Source organism: Vombatus ursinus, unplaced genomic scaffold (genome assembly GCF_900497805.2).
Source record: "Vombatus ursinus unplaced genomic scaffold, bare-nosed wombat genome assembly UNPS02014848.1, whole genome shotgun sequence".
Taxonomy (NCBI): Eukaryota; Metazoa; Chordata; class Mammalia; order Diprotodontia; family Vombatidae; genus Vombatus; species Vombatus ursinus.
The window spans coordinates 3,488,240-3,508,440 of NW_020954626.1; the positions used below are offsets into that span (position 1 = coordinate 3,488,240).

Consider the following 20,201-nt stretch of genomic DNA (forward strand, 5'->3'; position numbering starts at 1 on the left):
AAAAGGAGGAAGTTTAGGACTGTGAACAGCATGAACAAAGGTACAAAACCAAGAAAATGAAGGGCATGTGGATCACAGATAAGGAAACTCAGTCTTTGACAGACTAAGGAACCTTGCCAAGGTCACAGAGGTAAGAAGAAGCACAGCCAAGATTCAAAGTCACATCCTCTGACCCTGAATCCATTTCTTTTGCCACTATACCATAGTTGGAGATATTTGTGGTAGTTCCAACTCATGGTCATATAAAAGGGTTTTTTGTTGTTGTTCAGTTGTGTCTGACTTTTTGTGACTTCCATTTGGGGTTCTCTTGGCAAAGATACTGGAGGGATTTGCCATTTCCTTCTCCATCTCATTTTACAGATGAGGGGCGAACAGGGTTAAATTACTTGCCCAGGGTCACATAGCTAGTTAGTATCTGAGGCCAGATTTAAACTCATGAAGATGAGTCTTCCTGACTCTAGGCCAGGCATTCTATCCACTGTGCCATGTGGTTGCCCTATAAAACGTTAGGTGTAACTAACCTCCAGCCCATTAATAGGATGATAGTTCTAGAGTCCAATCCAAGTTTGGCAGAGAACAAGAACAGGAAACTAGAATAATGGGAAGAAAAGGGAAGGGAATAAACATTTTTTAAGCACTTACTATTTGCCAGGCACTATGCTAAGTGCTTTACAAATATTATCTCATGTGATCCTCACAACAACCCAACGAGGTTGGTGCTGTCATTATCTTCATTTTACAGTTGAGTAAACAGAGGCAGACAGAGGTTAAGTGACTTGCCCAGAGTCACATAGCTAGGAAATATATGAAGTTGGGTTGGAACCTAAGTGTTTCCTGATTCCAAGCCCAGAACTCTATCCACTAGCAGGCAGGTGGATGTAGGTGTCATTCAGCAGTTGCTTGCTCACCTATACACCACCAGCTGCTCTCCTTTACAGTAGGATCACCTTTTTCCAAGCCTGTTTCTTTCTTTTCTTTTTCTTTTTTTTCTTGGTGAGGCAATCAGGGTTCAGTGACTTGCCCAGGGTCACACAGCTAGTAAGTGTCTGAGGCCGGATTTGAACTCAGATCCTCCTGACTTCAGAGCCAGTGCTCTATCCACTGCACCCTTGCTGCCCCTCCCCCTCCAAGCCTGTTTTTTAAGGAGGATGCTCTATTGCAGAGGTCCTGACACTGAATCAGGAAAGTTTCCCATCAAAATGATATGTTTTTAGCATGTTCTTTGGCAGAGCATCTCAGGTGTGTTTTTCTCAAGGCATTTTGACAATGTTCATATATATTGAGAAGAAAGAGACTCCAAAAACCTGGGAAGTGAATCATGATACCAGCTTCCAGCTCCTTTGTTAACCCTCTAATGGGGCTATGTAAGACTAGGCTGCCTATCAATGCTATCATATTTATCTTTGTTCCTCTTCTCCTTCCTTTTCCCTAACATGTATCTCTGTCCCTGATAGAGAAATTCTGAGAAAATTATATAGTATCCTATACCTACCTCCTCCCAACATAGTCACTCCACCCCTTACACACACACACACACACACACACACACACACACACACACACACACGCACACACACACTTTGAAATAGCAACCACCATCCCTGGTGGAAGGACCTAAGAGGTTTTATGAATCTTTTTAAGCTTCACAGTCAGAGGCGTATGCAACATTTCACGTAGAGTGAGCTTTATTCTTGACAATGTAGGCAAAGGGTTAAATGAAAGAAGCAGCTTGGCTGCTTGCAATTGGTTGAGTAGGAAGAGAAGACCTCCCAGCTACTTCTTTTCCATCTGCCTTCTTCTCACCACCCCTGGGTTATGGTGCCAGGGAACCATCTACCTGCAAACAGGTCAAAAGACCCTTCAGTTGTTACATAGAGCTACAGTGACTGTCTGGTTATTCTAAACCAAGGAACAATATTTAACCCCACAACAAAAAATAGCAAAGTACATAGCAGGGGCTCACAAAAAAGTTTCATTGGATGTACAGATGGGTAACAGTTCTTTTGGGAAAACTTGGATTATTTGCCTTTTTTGGGGACCCCTAAGTCACTAAAGGCCCTGAGAGTTGTATTTTTTCCTAGGTAAGGAAGACAGGAAGTTTTTGTAGGATCAGTCCTGGAGGACAAAATTTTCATCTAGAGTGCCAGTTTAAAAAAAAAGCTTGGATTATTTACCTTTTTGGGGGACCCCTAAGTCACTAAAGGCCCTGAGAGTTGTATTTTTTCTTAGGTCAGAAGACAGGAAGTTTTTGTAGGATCAGTCCTGGAGGACAAAATTTTCATCTAGAGTGCCAGTTTTAAAAAAAAGCTCTTGATAGAAAACACACAGAGAAAAGAGGGTGGTAGAGCTTCCTTCCAGCTACATGGAGTGGCAGCATAGTGGTAACATCAGTGGAGATACCATCAACAATTTTCCTCAAACCCATGTCTCTAGAGAGATTAGAGAAGTGAAAGCTAAAGGGGCATGTAGCAAGGTATAAAACTGGTATTTTTTGTTATTTTCTTTAACTGGAGACATTATCATAAGCCATTCATTTTTCATGACTACAATCTCAAGGACAGAATTACAACAAACCTGAGGATTCCAACCTACCCCATTCAACCATGGCAGTATGGAGGGAAGGGGATGGTAAAAGGGCAAGGGAAGGAGAGGTATGAGGAGAGAGTGGGGAAATTCTTTCTTGCACTAGCTTTTAAAATGCACCTTATTCTGTCTCTCTAGTTAAAAAAATATTCTGGAATTTGATTAAGGCCTTTTCAACCTTTGGTGATGATGTGGATAGACCAGGATCTGTATCATGGATGTTTACTCAATTCTCCTTATTTTAGAATGGGGCATAATAGGTGCAAGGGAGAGGGGAGTAAGCAGTTAATACAATAATTGATTACCTTGGGGATAGAGTCATAAATCATGCTGACACAACTGAAGAGATTACCAAGGAATAAGTTTTATTTATTGTGGGTAAGAAGATGAATACTTTTGTTGGTAGCTAAATGTAAGGCCTCTGGCCCAAATGCAACGATCCTTAGAAGTGTGAGAAACAAAAGACGCAGAAAGATTGAGATAGGCTTTTCACTGCTACAGATGACCTCATTTAAACATCATATTTATTATACCACGAATAATGACTGCTAGAGCTAAAGATCTTTGTATTTGCTTGAAACATCCACACTGCCCTGAGACACTGGGCCTCTCTTTCCATAAGGAGGTTCCAAATTGACATACCCTTGATCAGTCTCAAATTTGGCATCTCCTTTGCATTGTTCTTACCTTTCCCCCCATCATACCCCTCATCATTCAAATTCTCAATTTTTTCCACACTTAGATACATTCTTATAGTTCCATTTATTATCTTTTCCTTTTCTTTTTTCTTGACATTTATTTTATCCTCATCTCCCATCACCATCTCTCTCCTGTATTTCTATTCTTCCTATTTCAGTATTACCTTTCTACTCACCAGCCTCTTTCCTTTCCTTAAATTTCTGATATTTCCCTTTAAGTTTCTTTTTCATCAACCTATCAACTGATGGCTGACAATATTATACCCATTTAATCAAATTATATGCTCATTTTAAGTGTCTTCCAAACATCTTTGAATGTCCAAGAACTGACTAATGGAGGAAATAAGGATAATCTGCTGCAATTATAGTCCCATTACTCATGGCCTCTGGCTTCCTTGATAAAGGACAAATAATGTTCCTCAGACTACCCAGGAGGAGATTCAGTATTACTGATGATACTGTTTCCATCCATGTTTTTGATAGTAGTGTTGGTGCCCACTGACCTGTCCTGCCACCTTTCCCATGAGTGAGAGTCACTCACAATGTCTGGTTCAGGATCCCTTTCCCCACCTGTATACCCCCCAATTATTTCTCTGTCCTTAGTGAAAGATACAGAAGGAATACTTACAGATCCATCTTCTAGTACGATACGAAGAACTTTATCTCCAACTTTATAGTCCTTTGCTATTTCTGCTGATTTCCAAACTTCTTCAGCATCAGGTATCCAAACCCTATTGTACTGAACCAAGAGAATGAGGTAAGGCTTAATTACATACTTTGTAAATGAAAAGACAGGTTGTAAAAAGAGAAGAGAGAAAGGTTTCTTTTCCTACCAGGTCAGATCCTTTGCTGGGAACACATTCAACCAACTTTTCACAAAATCACAGGCCTAGACTGTTTTATCATTCCTTTTCACCCATAAGACTATTTCTAGAGTCTTCTCAATTCAACCCAAGGAAACAAAGTCTGGTAGAAGATTAGTGATCTCTCTGTCTCCCCACCACCGTCCCCGTTCTTTCTTTCTCTCTCTGTATTTCTCTCTTTACACACACACACACACACACACACACACACACACACACACACACTTGGACAATTCTAATTGGTTATACATTTTTTTCCCCTCACATCAATCGAGGCACTTTCTCTTTGCAACTTCCATCCAGTGCTCCTTACCCTGCCCTCTGAGGCTGAGCACTGTGTAATTCCCTCCTTCCCCAAAGCATACAAATATTAGAAGATAACCTGCTTTTCTTCTCCATACCTATGGCATCACATTACCATTGTGGTCAACCTCCTTGGAGTTGTTCCAGGTCTTCAATGCCCTTTCTAAAATGTGATACCTAGACAAAACACAATATTCTAGATGCTGTCTGACCAGGCCCAAGTATGTCTAGTGTATAATCAAACTGAATTTTTATCCTTAACTGAAACTGCTCTTTCAAAGGTAACCAACTATCTCCCAATGGCCATTTCTCAGTCCTCATCTTTCTATAGCCCTACTTTCTCCTGGTTTCCCTTTTACTTGTATGATTACTTCTTATGAATCCTCCTTTCTGGCTCATTGTTGGCATCATGCCCCCTAGCTGGAGGTATATCCTAAGGCTCTCCTGAGCCCTCTTTTTTTTCTGCCCTCTTCACAGGGTGACTTCATTAGCTCTGAAGGGTTTAATTATCATCTCTAATGCTATTAACCTTCTGAGAGAACTGATAAAAATCTAAGTGCAAATTGAAGTATATTTTTCTCTCTTTCTTAATTAACATCTCAAGACAGGTAACTCCAAGATCTATGCATCTAGTCCTAGTCTCTTTCCTGAGCTCTAGTTTCTAGTTCCACATCACCAATTGACAAATTAGTTATCCTGGCAACATCTCAAACTCACCATGTCCAAAACAAAACTTATTATCATCTTCCAAATTCATTCTTCTTTCAAATGTTGCTATTTCTGTTTAAGGCATCACCATCCTTCTAGTCTCCCAGGTTTGTATCCTGAGTATTACCCTTGAATCCTTTCTTTCTTTCGTGCCACATATCAGTTACCAAATCTTGCTACTTCTCCCTCTACAATATCTCTTGCATGATCCCCTCCTCATTTCTCACATGGCCACCACATTAGTTTAGGTCCTCAAAACCTCTCACCTGGACTATAGACTCCATTTTCCAGTCTCACCCTTCTCTAATCCATCCTCTTCAAAGTTGTTAAAATAGATTTCCTAAAATAATAAATGTTGGAGAGGAAGTGGGAAAATTGGGACACTAATACACTATTGGAGTTGTGAACCGATTCAACCATTCTGGAGAGCAATTTGGAACTATGTCCAAAGGGCAACCAAAGTGTGCATATCCTTTGATCCAGCAATACCGCTACTACGTCTATATCCCAAAGAGATCATAAAAAAGGGAAAAGAAGCTACGTGTGCGAGAATATTTATAGCAGCCCTTTTCATGGTGACAAAATATTGGAAATTGAAGGGATGCCCGTCATTTGCAGAATGGCTAAATAAGCTGTGGCATATGAATGGAATGGAATACTGTTGTGCAATAAGGAATGATAGAACAGGCAGATTTCAAAAAAACCTGGAAAAACTTGTACAAACGGATGCAAAGTGAAATGATCAGCACCAGGAAAACATCGTACACAGTATCAGCAACATTGTGTGATGATCAATTATAAATGACTCAACTCTTCTCAGCAACACAATGATCCAAGACAAGAACAAAGGACTCACAAAGAAAAATGCTATCCGCATCCACCTGATGGACTCTGAACGCAGATCGAAGAATATTTTTTTCACTTTTTATTCTCTTTTGTGTTTTTTTTCCTTTTGATCTGTTTCTTCTTTCACAACTGTGACTAATATGGAAATATGTTTTACATGATAGCACATGTATAACCTATATCAAATCACCTACCATTTTAGGAAGAGGAGAGGGGAGAGGAGGGAGGGAGAAAAATTCAGAACTCAAAATCTTGTAAAAATGAATGTTAAAAATTGTCTTGACGTATAATTAGGAAAAAATAAAATACTGTTAAATACAAAAAAAAATATTTAAAAAGGTAAAAAAAAAGAAAAAAGGAAAATTAACTTCCTAAAGTAACTGGCCTCCTAATGGGATTTCCAGTTTCCAGTCTCACCCTTCTCCAATCTATCCTCTGAAAAGTTGTTAAAATAAACTTCCTAAAGCACAAATCTGACCATCTACCTCCTTTATTCAAGAAGCTGCAGTGGTTCCCTACTGCCCTAGGATAAAATATAAACTCTTCACTCCGGCATTTAAAGATCTTTCACAATCTGACTCCAGCTTATGTTCCTGGGATTACTTGACACCATTCCCCTTCATGAACTTTTCTAGCCAAACTAGTCTGTTTGCTGTTCCCTGAACTCAGTGTTCCTTCTAACACAATGTCTTTGCACTAGCTCTCCCTCAGGCTTGGAATGCACTGCCTTTTAACTGCTAACCTCTTAGCATCCCTAGTCTCCTTCCTTCAAGTTTCAGCTCATGTGCAAGCTCTGACTAGAATCCTTTCCTGCCTTAGTATTAAGTCCTCTTTCCTTCCCCAAATTATCATATATATCTTTATTTGTTTACATACTTTATCCCTCCCAGTAGAATAAAACCTCCTTGAAGGAAGGAACTGCTTTTCATTTTGTCTTCTTAGTCCAATGCTTTACATCTAGTAGAAAGATAGGGTATGGTATATTGAGGTCCTGTCTTGAGCTGAACTGCCAAGCATGGGCTGGTCAAGTAGCCGAATGCCAAACATATGTTTACCTAAAATACTATTTTATGGAGAACTCACCAAATACAAGTGCTCACATGGAATTCAGAAGAAGTGGTGCAAAGACCTCTCAAAGTCTCTCTGAAGAACTTTAATATTGATTGTGAGCCATCAGAGATGTTGGTACAAGCCCACATTAAAGGAAGGGCTGTGCTTTATAAGCCAAGTAGAATCACAGTAGCACAAAGGAAACATGGGATGCGCAAATCTAGAGACATCTCCATCTCTAATGTTCAAATGGACTATTTGTGCCCAACCTGTGGTAGAGCCTTCCAAGCTCATATTGTACTAATCGGCCACAGTCAAACACATTCTACCTTGACCCCAACATCATGATGTCCTCTTTGAGTATGAATGATGAACAATAAATGCTTGTTGGATTGGGTTGGAAATCATTGTTGAATTGCAAAGTGGGAAAGAGGACTAGCACTGCAAATGAAGTAATCCTTCAGCTACTTACTTCCTCCTGCCAATGCTACATATCATTTCCCAACCCCCAATCAGAAAGAACAGAGAGTTCTGTCCTCACTGTCATTATTGATCCTTGCCAACAAAATTGAATCTGCTACTAAATGAGACTTTCTCTGTCCCCTTTAATTCCGCCCTCCCAATTCAATAAAACAATCAATAATCAACAAGCATGTATTAAAAACCTACTATGTTCAAGGCACTGTGCTAGGTGCTTGAAATTCAAAAGAAATAAAAATGAAGGTCCAGGCTGCTTTTGAAGAGCAGGGGAAATAATATATAGGTATACCAGAGTTAATTGGGTTTGAAGTTGAATATACCCACTTGTAGATCAACCCTCAGCCTGCTGCTTGACTCATTTCCATATTTAATCTTATCACCTTGAACTCTATGTCAGTATGTTTGTATATTTCCTTATCAGTTAATAAAAATCCCCCATATCTCTCTATTAATCTCAGAGCCTCATCTGAGTTCATCAAATATTGAGTAACATTGAGAAGCTACCTACTCATATTCTATATCAAGTCCCTTAATCCCCTAGGACTAAATAAACATTGACGTTACTGAATATGCAATTCAATTTACTAACAATGAAATCAATAATAAAAATAGACATTGATAATTATTTTCAATATTTTAGTTATAAGTCAGAGTCACCTCATTGCAACTGCAGATGACTTCTCTTCTGAGAATACAGTCCCATACCACTTAGTTCATTCAGGATAACAAATTAAGTCTCTTTACAAGAATCTTCTTCCACCCTCTTTATAAGATAAAGATTACAATAGTTTCATAAGAGGTCATCTTCATTCTCTTTCTCTGTCTTACTCAGATATTCTTCTAGCCAATACAGAAAAACTGGCTCTTCTCAAATGACTCCTCATGGAATGGCAGTTAAAGTGTTACTTCAAGATGGGACACCCCCTCTAAAAGATACAGTTAATATCATCTATAGTCTCTGTGGGAAAATCTACTGAAACTGGTGTTACATTTCTTCCTGTGGTCAAAAATGGTTGAGTTCCTCCTGAAAATCATTTGAGATTACTTTGAATCCATAAATTTGTATACAATATATGTATCACAGTGCAGAGCACCATTTGGTAAGCTTTTTTAATAAAGAGAAAAAAACACTATCATTATTAACAATAAAGTAGTTAAATATAATAAAATAAAATACTAGCAATAGTAACCAGTTAAACTGATGCATTCATTGGGGAGGGAAGAAAAAAAGAAAAAAAAGATATTTACATGATAACTTTATTAGATTTTAAAAGCAACAGTAAGTTGTACATAATAGATTTGTAGTTTTGTGTGCAATCATCTTTTTATTGTATGATGTCATAGAAATGCTTGTTTTATCCCTTAAATTTGAAATTAAAATTTAAAGTGAAATTAAATATTAAATTAAAAATAAAATAAATAAAAATTAAAAAACTAAAAAAAGATGCATAGTACTACATTTATACATCTAAAAGTACAAAGCAACATTCATTACCAGAAACATCTGGCTGCATAAGCAATCACTTCTCCAGTTTCTCTTGCAACACCCTCTATTAGTCTAGTCAGAGGTCAAATGATTCTGGTACCTTTGTGACCTACTGACATTTCTTTATGTATATTTCCATTACTTGTTAGTAAGTATGGACTGATGATCCTATCTAAGCTTTATAAATTATCTCTTTTCCCTATAAGTCCATGAAAATTAAATTTTAGGCAGGAGAAGCACTGCTTATGGGTTCAGTACTCTCCTCTTATTTATAATCAATAAATTCCAGTGGCTAGGTCCTATTGCTTCCAGGAACAAATATAAAACCCTTTATTTCATTTTAAAGCCCTTCACAAGCACCTCCTTCCTACCTCTACAGTCTTTTTATACTTTACTCCTCTTCATGTATTCTATGAGCCAGCAGTATTGGTCATCTTGCTGATGCTCACACACAACACTCTTCCATCTCTCACCACCATGCCTGAAGTACATTCTCTGTTCACCTCTACCTCCTGGATTTCTTCAAATCACAATTGCCCACAAAAGCAAGAGGCCTTTCCCTTCTCCCCAGCCCCATTTACTTTCCCTCTGAGATTACCGCCTATTTACACTATATATGTCTTGTATACACATACTTATTCATGTGTTGTCTCTTCAATTAGAAGATGAGCTCTTTGATGGCAATCACTGTGTTTTTTCCTTTCTTTGTATGCCCATTACTCAAGACAGTGCCTGCATAGTAAGTCCTTAATAAATGATTATTGACTGACCAACTAGACTGGGTTGACCTCAGTCCTAGCCAAGTTTTCCTGGTTTCTGTACATAGTGTCTTCCTCATTAGATGTATCACTTTCTTAGCCATTATCTAATTAGAAAGCCTGCTTATATAGCTAGTAGTTATTGTCTTTTCCTCCAAGTCTGTTTAACCACTGGCTGCTCCTTACTTCTTTCTTACTCCTCAGAGAGTTCCATTAATTCTCCTATGAGCAATGGAGAGCTTCCATGAATTGTTCATATAGGAATCTTATTCACTCTCTAGTGTTATTCTATTCACCAGCACATTGTCCATTCTCTCAACAACTTCAAAAGTAGTATGTCATATGTAAAAACATAGAATAAATATAAAATTAATAAAAGGCAGTTTGAGCAGGGAGAATATATTAATAGTTAAAGGAATCAAGAAAGGCTTCATGTAGAAGGTGGTGACTGAGTTGAGTCTAGAAGGTGGAAGTGAGAAAAGAGTGCATCCCAAGCATGAGAGGTAGTAGGTGCTAAAACAGAGAGCTAGGAGATGGAGGACCCTGTGGGAGGACCAAAGCCCAGTTTGGCTAGAGCCAGCGCCTCTTAAACTATGGGGTGCAACCCCATATGAGGTTGCAAAAAAGTTGGCAACAACAAAAGGTTTCTGAATGTGCAACAACCAAAAATTAATTAAAAATCAAATGGGTAATGAATCAGAGAAGTTTCTTTCACTGCAGCCTTGGTTCTGATCACAAAGTATGCTCACTTTGCTCTGCTCATGCCCTCAGGCCATGCAACATCAATGAATGCTGCTGAAACCAAAAAGGGGTCCATGTGGGAAAAGTTTAAGAAGCTCCAGGCTAGACCATAGATTTGAGTCAGTCAACAAACATGTTAAGTGACTACTATATGCCAGGTACGTATTGGGGATACAAAGCAAAGCAAAAGACAGTCCTTTTTCTCAAGGAGCTAACGGTCTTATGGGGAGAGAAAATGAAAACAAGTACGTATAAAGATATAAACAGAATAAATGGGAGGTAGTCAATATAGGGAAGGCATGAGCATTCAGGAGATTTTGAAAACTTTCTTGTAGAAGATGGGATTTTAGCTAGCACTTGAAGGAAGAGAAACTAGGAGGAAGAGACGAGGGCAGGTAGTGACAAAATGAATGGAAAGGTTAGGTTGGGGTAATTGTGATGAAAGGTTTTACAAGCCCAGCAGAATTAATATTTTACTCTAGAAACAATAAAGAGCCACTGGAGTTTATTGAGGAGAGAAGAGAAGAAAGAAGAGGTGAGATCTATACCTCATGAAAATAACTTTAGTAGCAGCTGTGTAGAGGATGGATTGGGGTAGAGAAAGACTTGATGAGGGAAGACCAAATAGCAGATCATTTAATAGTTCAGGGGAGAGGTTATGAGGGCTTGAAATAGGTGGTGGCTAGGTGTGCGTAACACTCTGTCAAGTACTTTGCCAAGGTGCTAGGGATACAAGTAAGTAGAGCTGCTTCTTATGGATTCTCAAGGCTAGAGAACAGAAAATACCAAAGCGGTTCTGGCCCTCCAGAAACCTGCAGCAAGTAAACACCCCCATCCTAACCAAACACTGAAGCAAACAGTTAAAGATTGTAGCTTGTCTGGAAATGACCCAAATCAGGACCGATAATAATGACACAAAGAGCTTAAATTTTGCTGTTGAGGTCCAGAGTCCTTCCCCATAGATTTTCAACCAGTTGCTCACAAGCAGCTCTTTAGCTTTAGGGAAAAAATAGGATCATACAGTCATAAAGTTAGATATTTGTTTCATGGTCAGCGAAATTGTACTTTGGGAACAGCACACATAAGAAGAGAGGTAGCAGGTATGAAAATGAGGACAAGATAAAAATTGAGAAAGTTAGTAAAAGGAAAATAAATCAAATGTTCTTGGGAAAATGACTAGAGTGTTTAATCATTGTTTCAGAAAAACTATTCTTGACAAATGTTTCTGACCATGCTTAATTACTCCTTCCCACCCAGAAATGTGATGATTTCATCTTTGATGTTTACAAACTGTACGTTTCTGATGTTAGCATGAGTCATTACTTACCTATTTTTAGATAAATGATCAGACTCCTGAAAACTGAGATGGAGGCCTTATCATTGAATAAATATTTACTGAATACTTCCTATGTGGAAGACCTTTGGTTAAGCACTGTAGAAGTTCCACAGAGAAGTAAAGACTCAGACCCTGCCCCACAGGAGTTTACAATCTAGTTTATAAATAGAAGGCTTAGCAAGTTTATACAAAATATCAGAAAGGGGGAAATTTTTTTAATTCAATTAGATTTATTTTTTGTTACATTTTAAGTTCCCTCCCTTCCTCTCTACCCCACACTAGAGAAGGCCATCACTTGACACAGATGTAGATAGATATAGATATATAAGATCACACAATGCATACTTCTATTTTTCAGTTTTTTTTCTAGAGGTAGATAGCATCTTACTTCATAGGTCCTTTGAAGTTGATTTGAATATTTATAATAGTCAGAATAGCTTAATTCTTCAAACAATATTACTGTTACTATACACAATGTTCTCTTGATTTTCCTAATTTCATTCTTCATTATTTCATGCAAGTCTTTCCAAGTTTTTCTAAAACCAAACTGCTCATCACTTCTTATAGCATAGTAGTAGTCCATCACAATCATATACCACTTGGTTAGCCATCTCCCAACTGATGGGAATCCCCTCAATTTCCAGTTGTTTGCCACCAAAAAGAGAGCTGCTATGAATATTTTAGAACATATAGAATTTTTTTCCTAATCACCTTGTGAAACAGACCTAATTGTGGTATTGTTGGGTCAAAGAGTATACACCATTTTATAATTCTGTGGGCATAATTCCAGATTGTTCTCCAAAATGGTTGGATCAGTTTACAATTCCACTAACAGTGTATTAGTGTCCCAATTTTTCTACACCTCCTCCAACATGTCATTTTCTCCTATCATTTTAGTTAATCTGATAGGTATGAGATGATATCTCAAAGTTGTTTTAATTTGCATTTCTCTAATCAATAATGATTTAGAGCATTTTTTCGTATAACTATCTATAGGTTTGGTTTCTTCATTGAAAAATAGCCTGTTTGGGGCAGCTAGGTAGCACAATGGATAGAGCTCTGGCCTCGAAGTCAGGAAGACATGAGTTCAAATCCAGTTTCAGACACATGACACTTACTAGCTGTGTGACCCTGGGCAAGTCACTTAACCCCTATTGCCTCACCAAAAAGCAAAAAAAAAAAATAGCCTGTTCATATCCTTTGACCATTTATCAACTGTGGAATGACTCCTATTCTAATAAATTTAACAAAGTTCTCTATATATTTGATATGAAACCTTTATCCAAGAAACTGTTTACCCACTCCAATTTTCTTCTTTCCTTTTAATCTTGGCTACATTAGTTTTATTTGTACAGAAACTTTTTAATAGAATATAATCAAAATTATACATTTTACATCTCACAATATTCTCTCTTATTTCTTCATAAATTCTTCTCCTATCCACAGGTCTGATAGCTAATATGTTCCATGTTCTTCTACTTTACTTCTGATATCTCTCTTTATATCTAGGCCATGTATCCATTTTGACCTTATCTTGACAAATGGTGTAAGATGTTGCTCTATACCTAGTTTCTGCCAGACTGCTTTTCAAGAAAAAAGTTAATACTCACTGCCTTAAATTGTTGAGACTAATATGACATTTTCAAAAGCAGAATCTTAGTAGTATTTTATCTGAAATTTTCTTTTTATTTCTAGCATAACCACACTCCTTTCCCCCCACACACACACCCCTGTATTTTAGCTAATGTAGAACAGAGGTGTCAAACCTGTCATCTTTTGGTGCACAACATTCTCAAGCCCAGATAAAATGGATTAAAATGAAGTTCCTATATGATTTTAATGTGTTGATATATTAATTTATATATGTATATATACCTATACATGTGTGAATGTACATATGTAGGTAGATAGATACATAAAAATGTGTGGTTTTCTAAGTCAATACATGACCCACAGGGATCCTAACATATGTTCCCCCCCACCTACTACTAATTTGACAACACTGGTATAGGGAGCATCTAGTGAAAAACTCCCCTAACAATACTGATCAAATCCCTCAATTTATTCTTAGAAAGGTTAAGACATTAAGTGATTCAGGCCACAGCTAGGATATGTGAAAGGCATATACAAATCTATCAGTATTTGTCAGAGGTGGAATTGAACCCAGGTCTCCCCGACTATCAGTAGACTCACTATTTGCTACCACCCAATGCTACAATCTATCCTTTATAACCCATAAAAGGACCCCCAATTACTGTCATTGCCACTGTCCCTTTTTCCTCCCCTTATTCAGAGAATAAGGCAAGTGGATTCTCCCATCACTTTAAAAAAGTCAGTTCAGGCAAAAGTTAACCATATTGAATATCAAAAAATCACCAACCCTACTCAAACTCCATTGGTTTCATATTGTCTCTAGGATCAAGTACAAAATCATCTGTTTGGTATTCAAAGTACTTTGTAACCTAGTCCCATTCTACCTTTCCAGTATTCTTATAACTTAATCCTGGACATATACTCTTTGATCCAATAACACCAGTGTCCTGCCTTTTCCATGAACAAGACACTTCGCCTCTCAACTCTGGGCACTTTTTCTGGCTGTCCCCCATGCCTGGAACATTCCAATAACCGACCTTCTGGCGTCCTTTAAGTCCCAACCAAAATCCCACCTGCTCCAGGAAACTTTTTCCAAACCCTCTTAATTCTCATGTCTTCCCTCTGTTATTTCCTATTTATCCTGTTTACAGCTTGTTTGTACATATTTGTTTGCATGTTATCTCCTTTGTTAGATTGTAAGCCCATTAAGGGCAGGGACTGACTCCTTTCTTGGTATCCCCACTGCTTAGCACAGTGTCTTGCACATAGTAGGCTCTTAATAAATTGGTTCACTGACTTAACTACTGACTAGTTGTGCAACTATGGGTAAGCCACTTAACCTCTCTAATCTTCAGTTTCCACATCAGTAAAATGAAGGGGTTGAACTCAATGACTTCTATGGTCCCTTTCAGTTCTAAATCTCTGATCTCATAATTGCCATTTCTCCTTTTCTAAAACAGAGTATGTGGAAAAAAACAGGGACCATTTTTGGTTATCTCTAGTGTAATGACCACACTGGCTGTGGCTTTTCCTGTATCTTTTTTTCACATGCTAATATCAATTAAATTTAACAGGTATTCATTAAGTACTAACTGTGCACCAGGAACACATGTTAATAGCTTGGATTAAAGACAAAAATGAACAAGTCCCTATCCTCAAGGAGCTTACCTTCTACTGGTAGATGGGTGCTGTATAGAAGCAGATAATTAAATCTGAAGTATATAAAAATAAATATGAGTAATTTTGAGAGCTGGGCAGGAAAAACTAACAATAAGGGAAATCAGGATATTAAAAGGATTCCATTAGAAAAGACCAAATTAGAACCATAGCATTTCAGGGCAGTAGTGAAATAATTAACTAAACTTGATAAGAAATATTTTTAAAGATTTTTTTCTAAAACAATGATCAAACATTTTCCTAGTTTAAAAAAAAACCTATTCATATTCCACGGACATAACTGAGTCTCTTCTCTTTTGGGGTCTCAGTTTCTTTATTCGTAAAATGAAAGAGATGAACTAGACGGTCTTTGTTTCCTTCTTGCTTTACAAATCTCATTCTTTTTTGAATAAGATATTTTCACTTACTTACACAGCCGTACAGGTTTGACTCAGTTCATGATGTATGAGTTGCTGGCTTACTAATGATCGAAAAGCCCTGAGTAAGGACTAACATAGAAAAGTTGGTGTAAGGCAATGTTAGTTGCCTGAGAAATTAAAAATATGCCTTGACTGTTCTATTACATCAGAGTAATTTATTGAGTCATATGAAAACAACAACCCCACCACTAACAACCGATCATATTTGCCATCTGCAAGAGCAGTACAATCCTTCTGGAAGTATACTTGGGACAGAGAAATTCATATTCCTAATGATGACAACTTTCTAGCTGCAAGAGATAGGTTCCTCCAGCTCTTCATGACATGTTAAGCTTCAAAATAGCTATTATTCATTTGGATTCTTATTCTTATCATTCTTATTCATGTCTGCTAAGTCAGTGACAAGAGAGAAAAAAAACAAGCTTTATTATCTACAAGAAAACACATGGATATAATTTTAAAATACAATAGACATTATTGAAGCAAGAATGTAGAACTCTTCTTCTTGGAAGAGAATCTAGCTGCTGCATTCCACCTCAACCAAGCTCTGCCTTGACACGCTCTTAGATTTTCTAATTCCTAACCAAGTCCATATCCATGTCCACACCTATCTGTTTCTCCCGCCATCCACCTGTGCTTCAGGTTTATATCGGTTAAACTGCTCTAAGAAACAGTATGGTCAGAATCAATCCCCATTTCTACTTTTCAGAGTTGATAGCTTGTTTAAATAGGGCAGGTTGGAGCTCCTGAAATCTGAAGCAAGATCTTCTCATATCTATCCTTTTTTTCTGTGACAAAGTGATGCTCAAATTTGCTCTTCCTGGTGGGTAAGAACCTGGTGGGTTCCATAGTACATGGGGCTATTTTCTGTCTAGTTCTAATCAATAATGTAAGAGGTTATGGGGACCCTCCTTCTGGCTATTTGGTGATCTGCTGTTGAAAAGATTTGGTGTTCTGGTATGATGTGAAATACCCTGAGAGGTCTCTCAGCCATGTACCTTACCCTGCTCCTGGAGCAAGGGTGTGGGACGCCACATTTGTTTAAAGAATAGGCAGATCCTAGCTGATGCTCACTTGACTTCTCTACTCCAGGCAGCAAGATGTGACTCCAGACAGAAATGGAGAGGAACAGAGTCCAACACTACTTTAGGGTCATGCTGCATATGCCCATGTGTCAGAAAGGAGTGGAGGATTTATGCAAATGAGCTTTTGTGGGGATCTGGCTGCTTTGCCCCTCTTTATTTCCTTTCTGTTAATAGAGAACCTTGTGAGAACTTGAAAGGTCTAGGAAGTAAATATTTGTGGGTGGCAGCAGCTTCTAGGGGGAAGAGGAAAGAAAGAGAGAGAACAAAAGAATGATGGAGAAAAACAGAGACACATAGACAGACAACACCTTCAGACTCCCACTTTACAACAAAGCTGATCACCATTTCTCTTGGGAGAAATTGGTTCCTCTGTAAGAACAGTGAGGAAAATTCACAAAAGTTTCTTTCTCCAATTCTCCTTCCCTTTGCTTATTTAATAGGTATCTGTTCTGACTTGTTCTTTTGTTATGTCTTTTGTTTTATTATTTTGATCCTGTTTTCTCTTCATATAAAACATCTCATTTCCTTGTATATGTTCTGTTCACAGTTAGTGTGCAACTGGGTTAAAGCTCTGACCATTCCAATTACACAGAAGTGAACTAACTAGGAGGTTTCCTTCCTGGTTTAGGTTAGAGATCTCAGACTCTAACAAATGGTTAAACCTAACCTGGGGGTACACAAATAAAAATTAGATTATTTTGCATTTTATTAACAATTCTATGAAATCCCCAAAGAGCAGACAGAATTCCACATGGGTTATCACCTCTGAATATAACCAAGCCTATTGACTATTGGGCCTGGGAGTGGCTGATAAAATATCCAAACTGTATTCTAGATAAAGAAAAGGAGAGGCAGACAATAGATCTCCAATGCGGATCCTGAAGAGGATGGAGGAATGGCATTAAATCAGAGGAGCTGAAAGAAGAAGAGGTTGGTGGTCTTCTAAAGAAAGCAATATGAGAACATTGTATGTATGAGGAGAAGCATTAAGAGGAGTAAGACAGTACTAGAAAGGTAAGTAGCAGTTGTCAAAGAAAACAATTCACCCACTTTACAATTTTACCTGGCCATGTGATCAATTATTTTCAGTTGGGTAGCTACCACCCAGAGGTGTAGCTACTCCATGAGAGGCAGAATAGCCTACCGGAAAGAATGCCAGACTTGGCGTCTAGAGTCCAAAGACTTGTTTCTAAATCACATTTTGCAGACAAGTCACAACTACTCTTAGCCACCTTTTTCTCAAATGCAAAAGGGAGATGATAACATTTGCACTACCTGTATGTGACAGGATCACTACCTCAGGGTTTCCCTCTCCCCTTGACATGTAGGTTAGGCTAGCTCTCTCCCTAAAAGGCAAAGAAGCTGTCCCCAAGACTTGATTGGCCTAGGGGACCAAGGCTCAAGTCCACATAAATGCAACTTCCTATTGGACATATACAGCTTGCTGGTTATATAAGGGCACAAAAAGACAGATATACATAGAATTGGGATCATTCAGATTTGGTGGATGGTGGATCTCCCGAGATCCTGGAGGTCACCACACTCTGCCCTGCTGACCAGATCACATGGAGGTCAAATATTAAGCATATATCCAAGTTAAATCCTTTCTATACCATGGCTAATAGACCTCCTTTTTAAAATGATGAATGACCTCTGGACGTCCCTTTCATTCCTTAAACTTTCATTCCCTCAATCAGCTTGAGTCAAATCTACCTATTCTACAAACTAAGAGCTGTTGCAGGGAAAGTATTTTGCAAAGCTTACAGTTTTCTATAAACCTGCTGTTCTTAGCCAAAGGGTTGGCATTAATGGGCATGGCGTGGCCAAAGGGCATTTCCATCATGAAACCTTAGATCCTGGCATAAGCAAGAAGTGTCCCCATGAGGTGACTATAGGTTCCCAGAAGCCACCAAAACAAAGAGTCCTGTGATATCTCCAGAAGCTTTTTTCTTCAACCTTAACTCACAGCTAGGGAGTAGGAAAAGAGGAAAAACAGGGAAGGTGATAAATACATGCTACCACATATATTGTTATGACTACACTGTACCAATTGGCAGGACCTCTGGGGGAAAGGCTTGAGATTGTCAGGGCTTCAGCTCTTCCCTGGAATCCAAACAAATTAGAAACTATGAGGATTTGGACTCCTATGTCAGTCCCCAAATCTAGTTTGAAGAAGTGATTGAAAGCCCATGGATCAGTGTGGACAAAAATCCTGCCTATAAGAATTCAGTGACTGCATTAATCACTTAGAGTTCCTTCAATTAGAGACTGTCCTGCTCAATGCCACACTCACCATATGCTGTTTCATGCCACAGTAGGGCTAGAAGGGACCAAGTCCTCAACCTGGCTCCTGGATAGCGATCCCAGAACACTCCACAGGTAGGCAAGTTATGGCAAAGTGGCACAGTGGATAGAGTGCCAGGTCTGGATGCAGGAAGACTCATCTTCTTGAGTTCAATTCTGGCCTCAGATATTTACTAGCTGTGTGACCCTGGGCAAGTCACTTAACCCTGTTTGCCTCAGTTTCCTCATCTATAAAATGAGCTGGAGAAGGAAATGGCAAACCAGTTTAGTATCTTCGCCAAGAAAACCTCAAATGGGGTCATGAAGAGTAGGAAAGGACTGAACAATAGGTAAATCACAACCTCTCTCTATTTACATTTGAACGCAGACCTTTCTGAGAGGCAGGAACTTAAAAAACCTCAAAATAAAGAACAAAGCCATACTGTAAAACTATTGGGTTTCGTCATCCCATCTCCCTGCTCCTCACTCCATTGCCAACATCACTTGTCAAGTTAATCTTAAGAAACTGAACAGATCTATCTCTGTGACAGGAATTCTTGACAAGGGATCCATAAATAGATTTCAAAGTATCTGTGACATTGGATGGGAGGAAAAAAGTAAATCTTTATTTTCACTAATATCTAACTGAAATTTAGTATCTCCCTCAATTATTTAAAAAGACTGTTCTGACAAGGGGTCTGGAGGCTTTGCCAGAGGGGTCCATGACACATCAAAAAGTTAAGGACTCCTGCTCTATAAGGACTCTTGATCACAGTGTCCTTGCAGGAAATAATAAAATATTTAGGGTCATTATACCTAAAGCACAATTCTAGACATTAAGAGAAAAATAAAAGTAAATAAAAAAAGGATCTCTCTGTATACTCAAGAAGCCAACAGTCTAGTAGAGGAGAGGGGATGTGCATATAACAATTAAAATATATAAAGCCTTTCTCAATGCTGCTCTTGCCCACCTTTCAAGACTTATTTCCTGTCACATACTCTATGATCCAGCCAAACAGACCTGCTTACTGTTTTCACCACACACTTTCTGCCTCCAACAGTTACTTCCAGCTGTCTCCCAAGCCAGGAATGTTCTTCCTCCTCTCCCTCTTCTCTTGGAATCCATGGTTCCATTCAAGGCTCAGGTCATGAGCCACCTCCTCCATGTGGGCATTCCCAACCCCCCTAATTATTAGCTTTCCCTTCCCATACAATGAAATTGCTCATATATACTTTATATTTGGAGTTGTATTATCTAGATACCTACATTACCTATGTATCTACCTTTCAAG

At 38.4% G+C, this 20,201-nt stretch overlaps 1 protein-coding gene across 2 annotated transcripts in view; it reads right to left on the reverse strand.

Moving 5' to 3' along the window:
* The window catches only part of MYO5C (myosin VC), a 145,943-nt gene that overhangs the window by 115,078 nt on the left and 10,664 nt on the right, over positions 1-20,201 (reverse strand). Inside the window, exon 2 of one of the 2 annotated variants that reach the window (XM_027840855.1) lies at positions 3,910-4,020. In XM_027840855.1, the coding sequence (XP_027696656.1) occupies positions 3,910-4,020 (111 nt within the window). Of the gene's footprint in view, positions 1-3,909; positions 4,021-20,201 lie in introns of those variants that run through there. The other variant, XM_027840856.1, reaches the window with a different exon arrangement.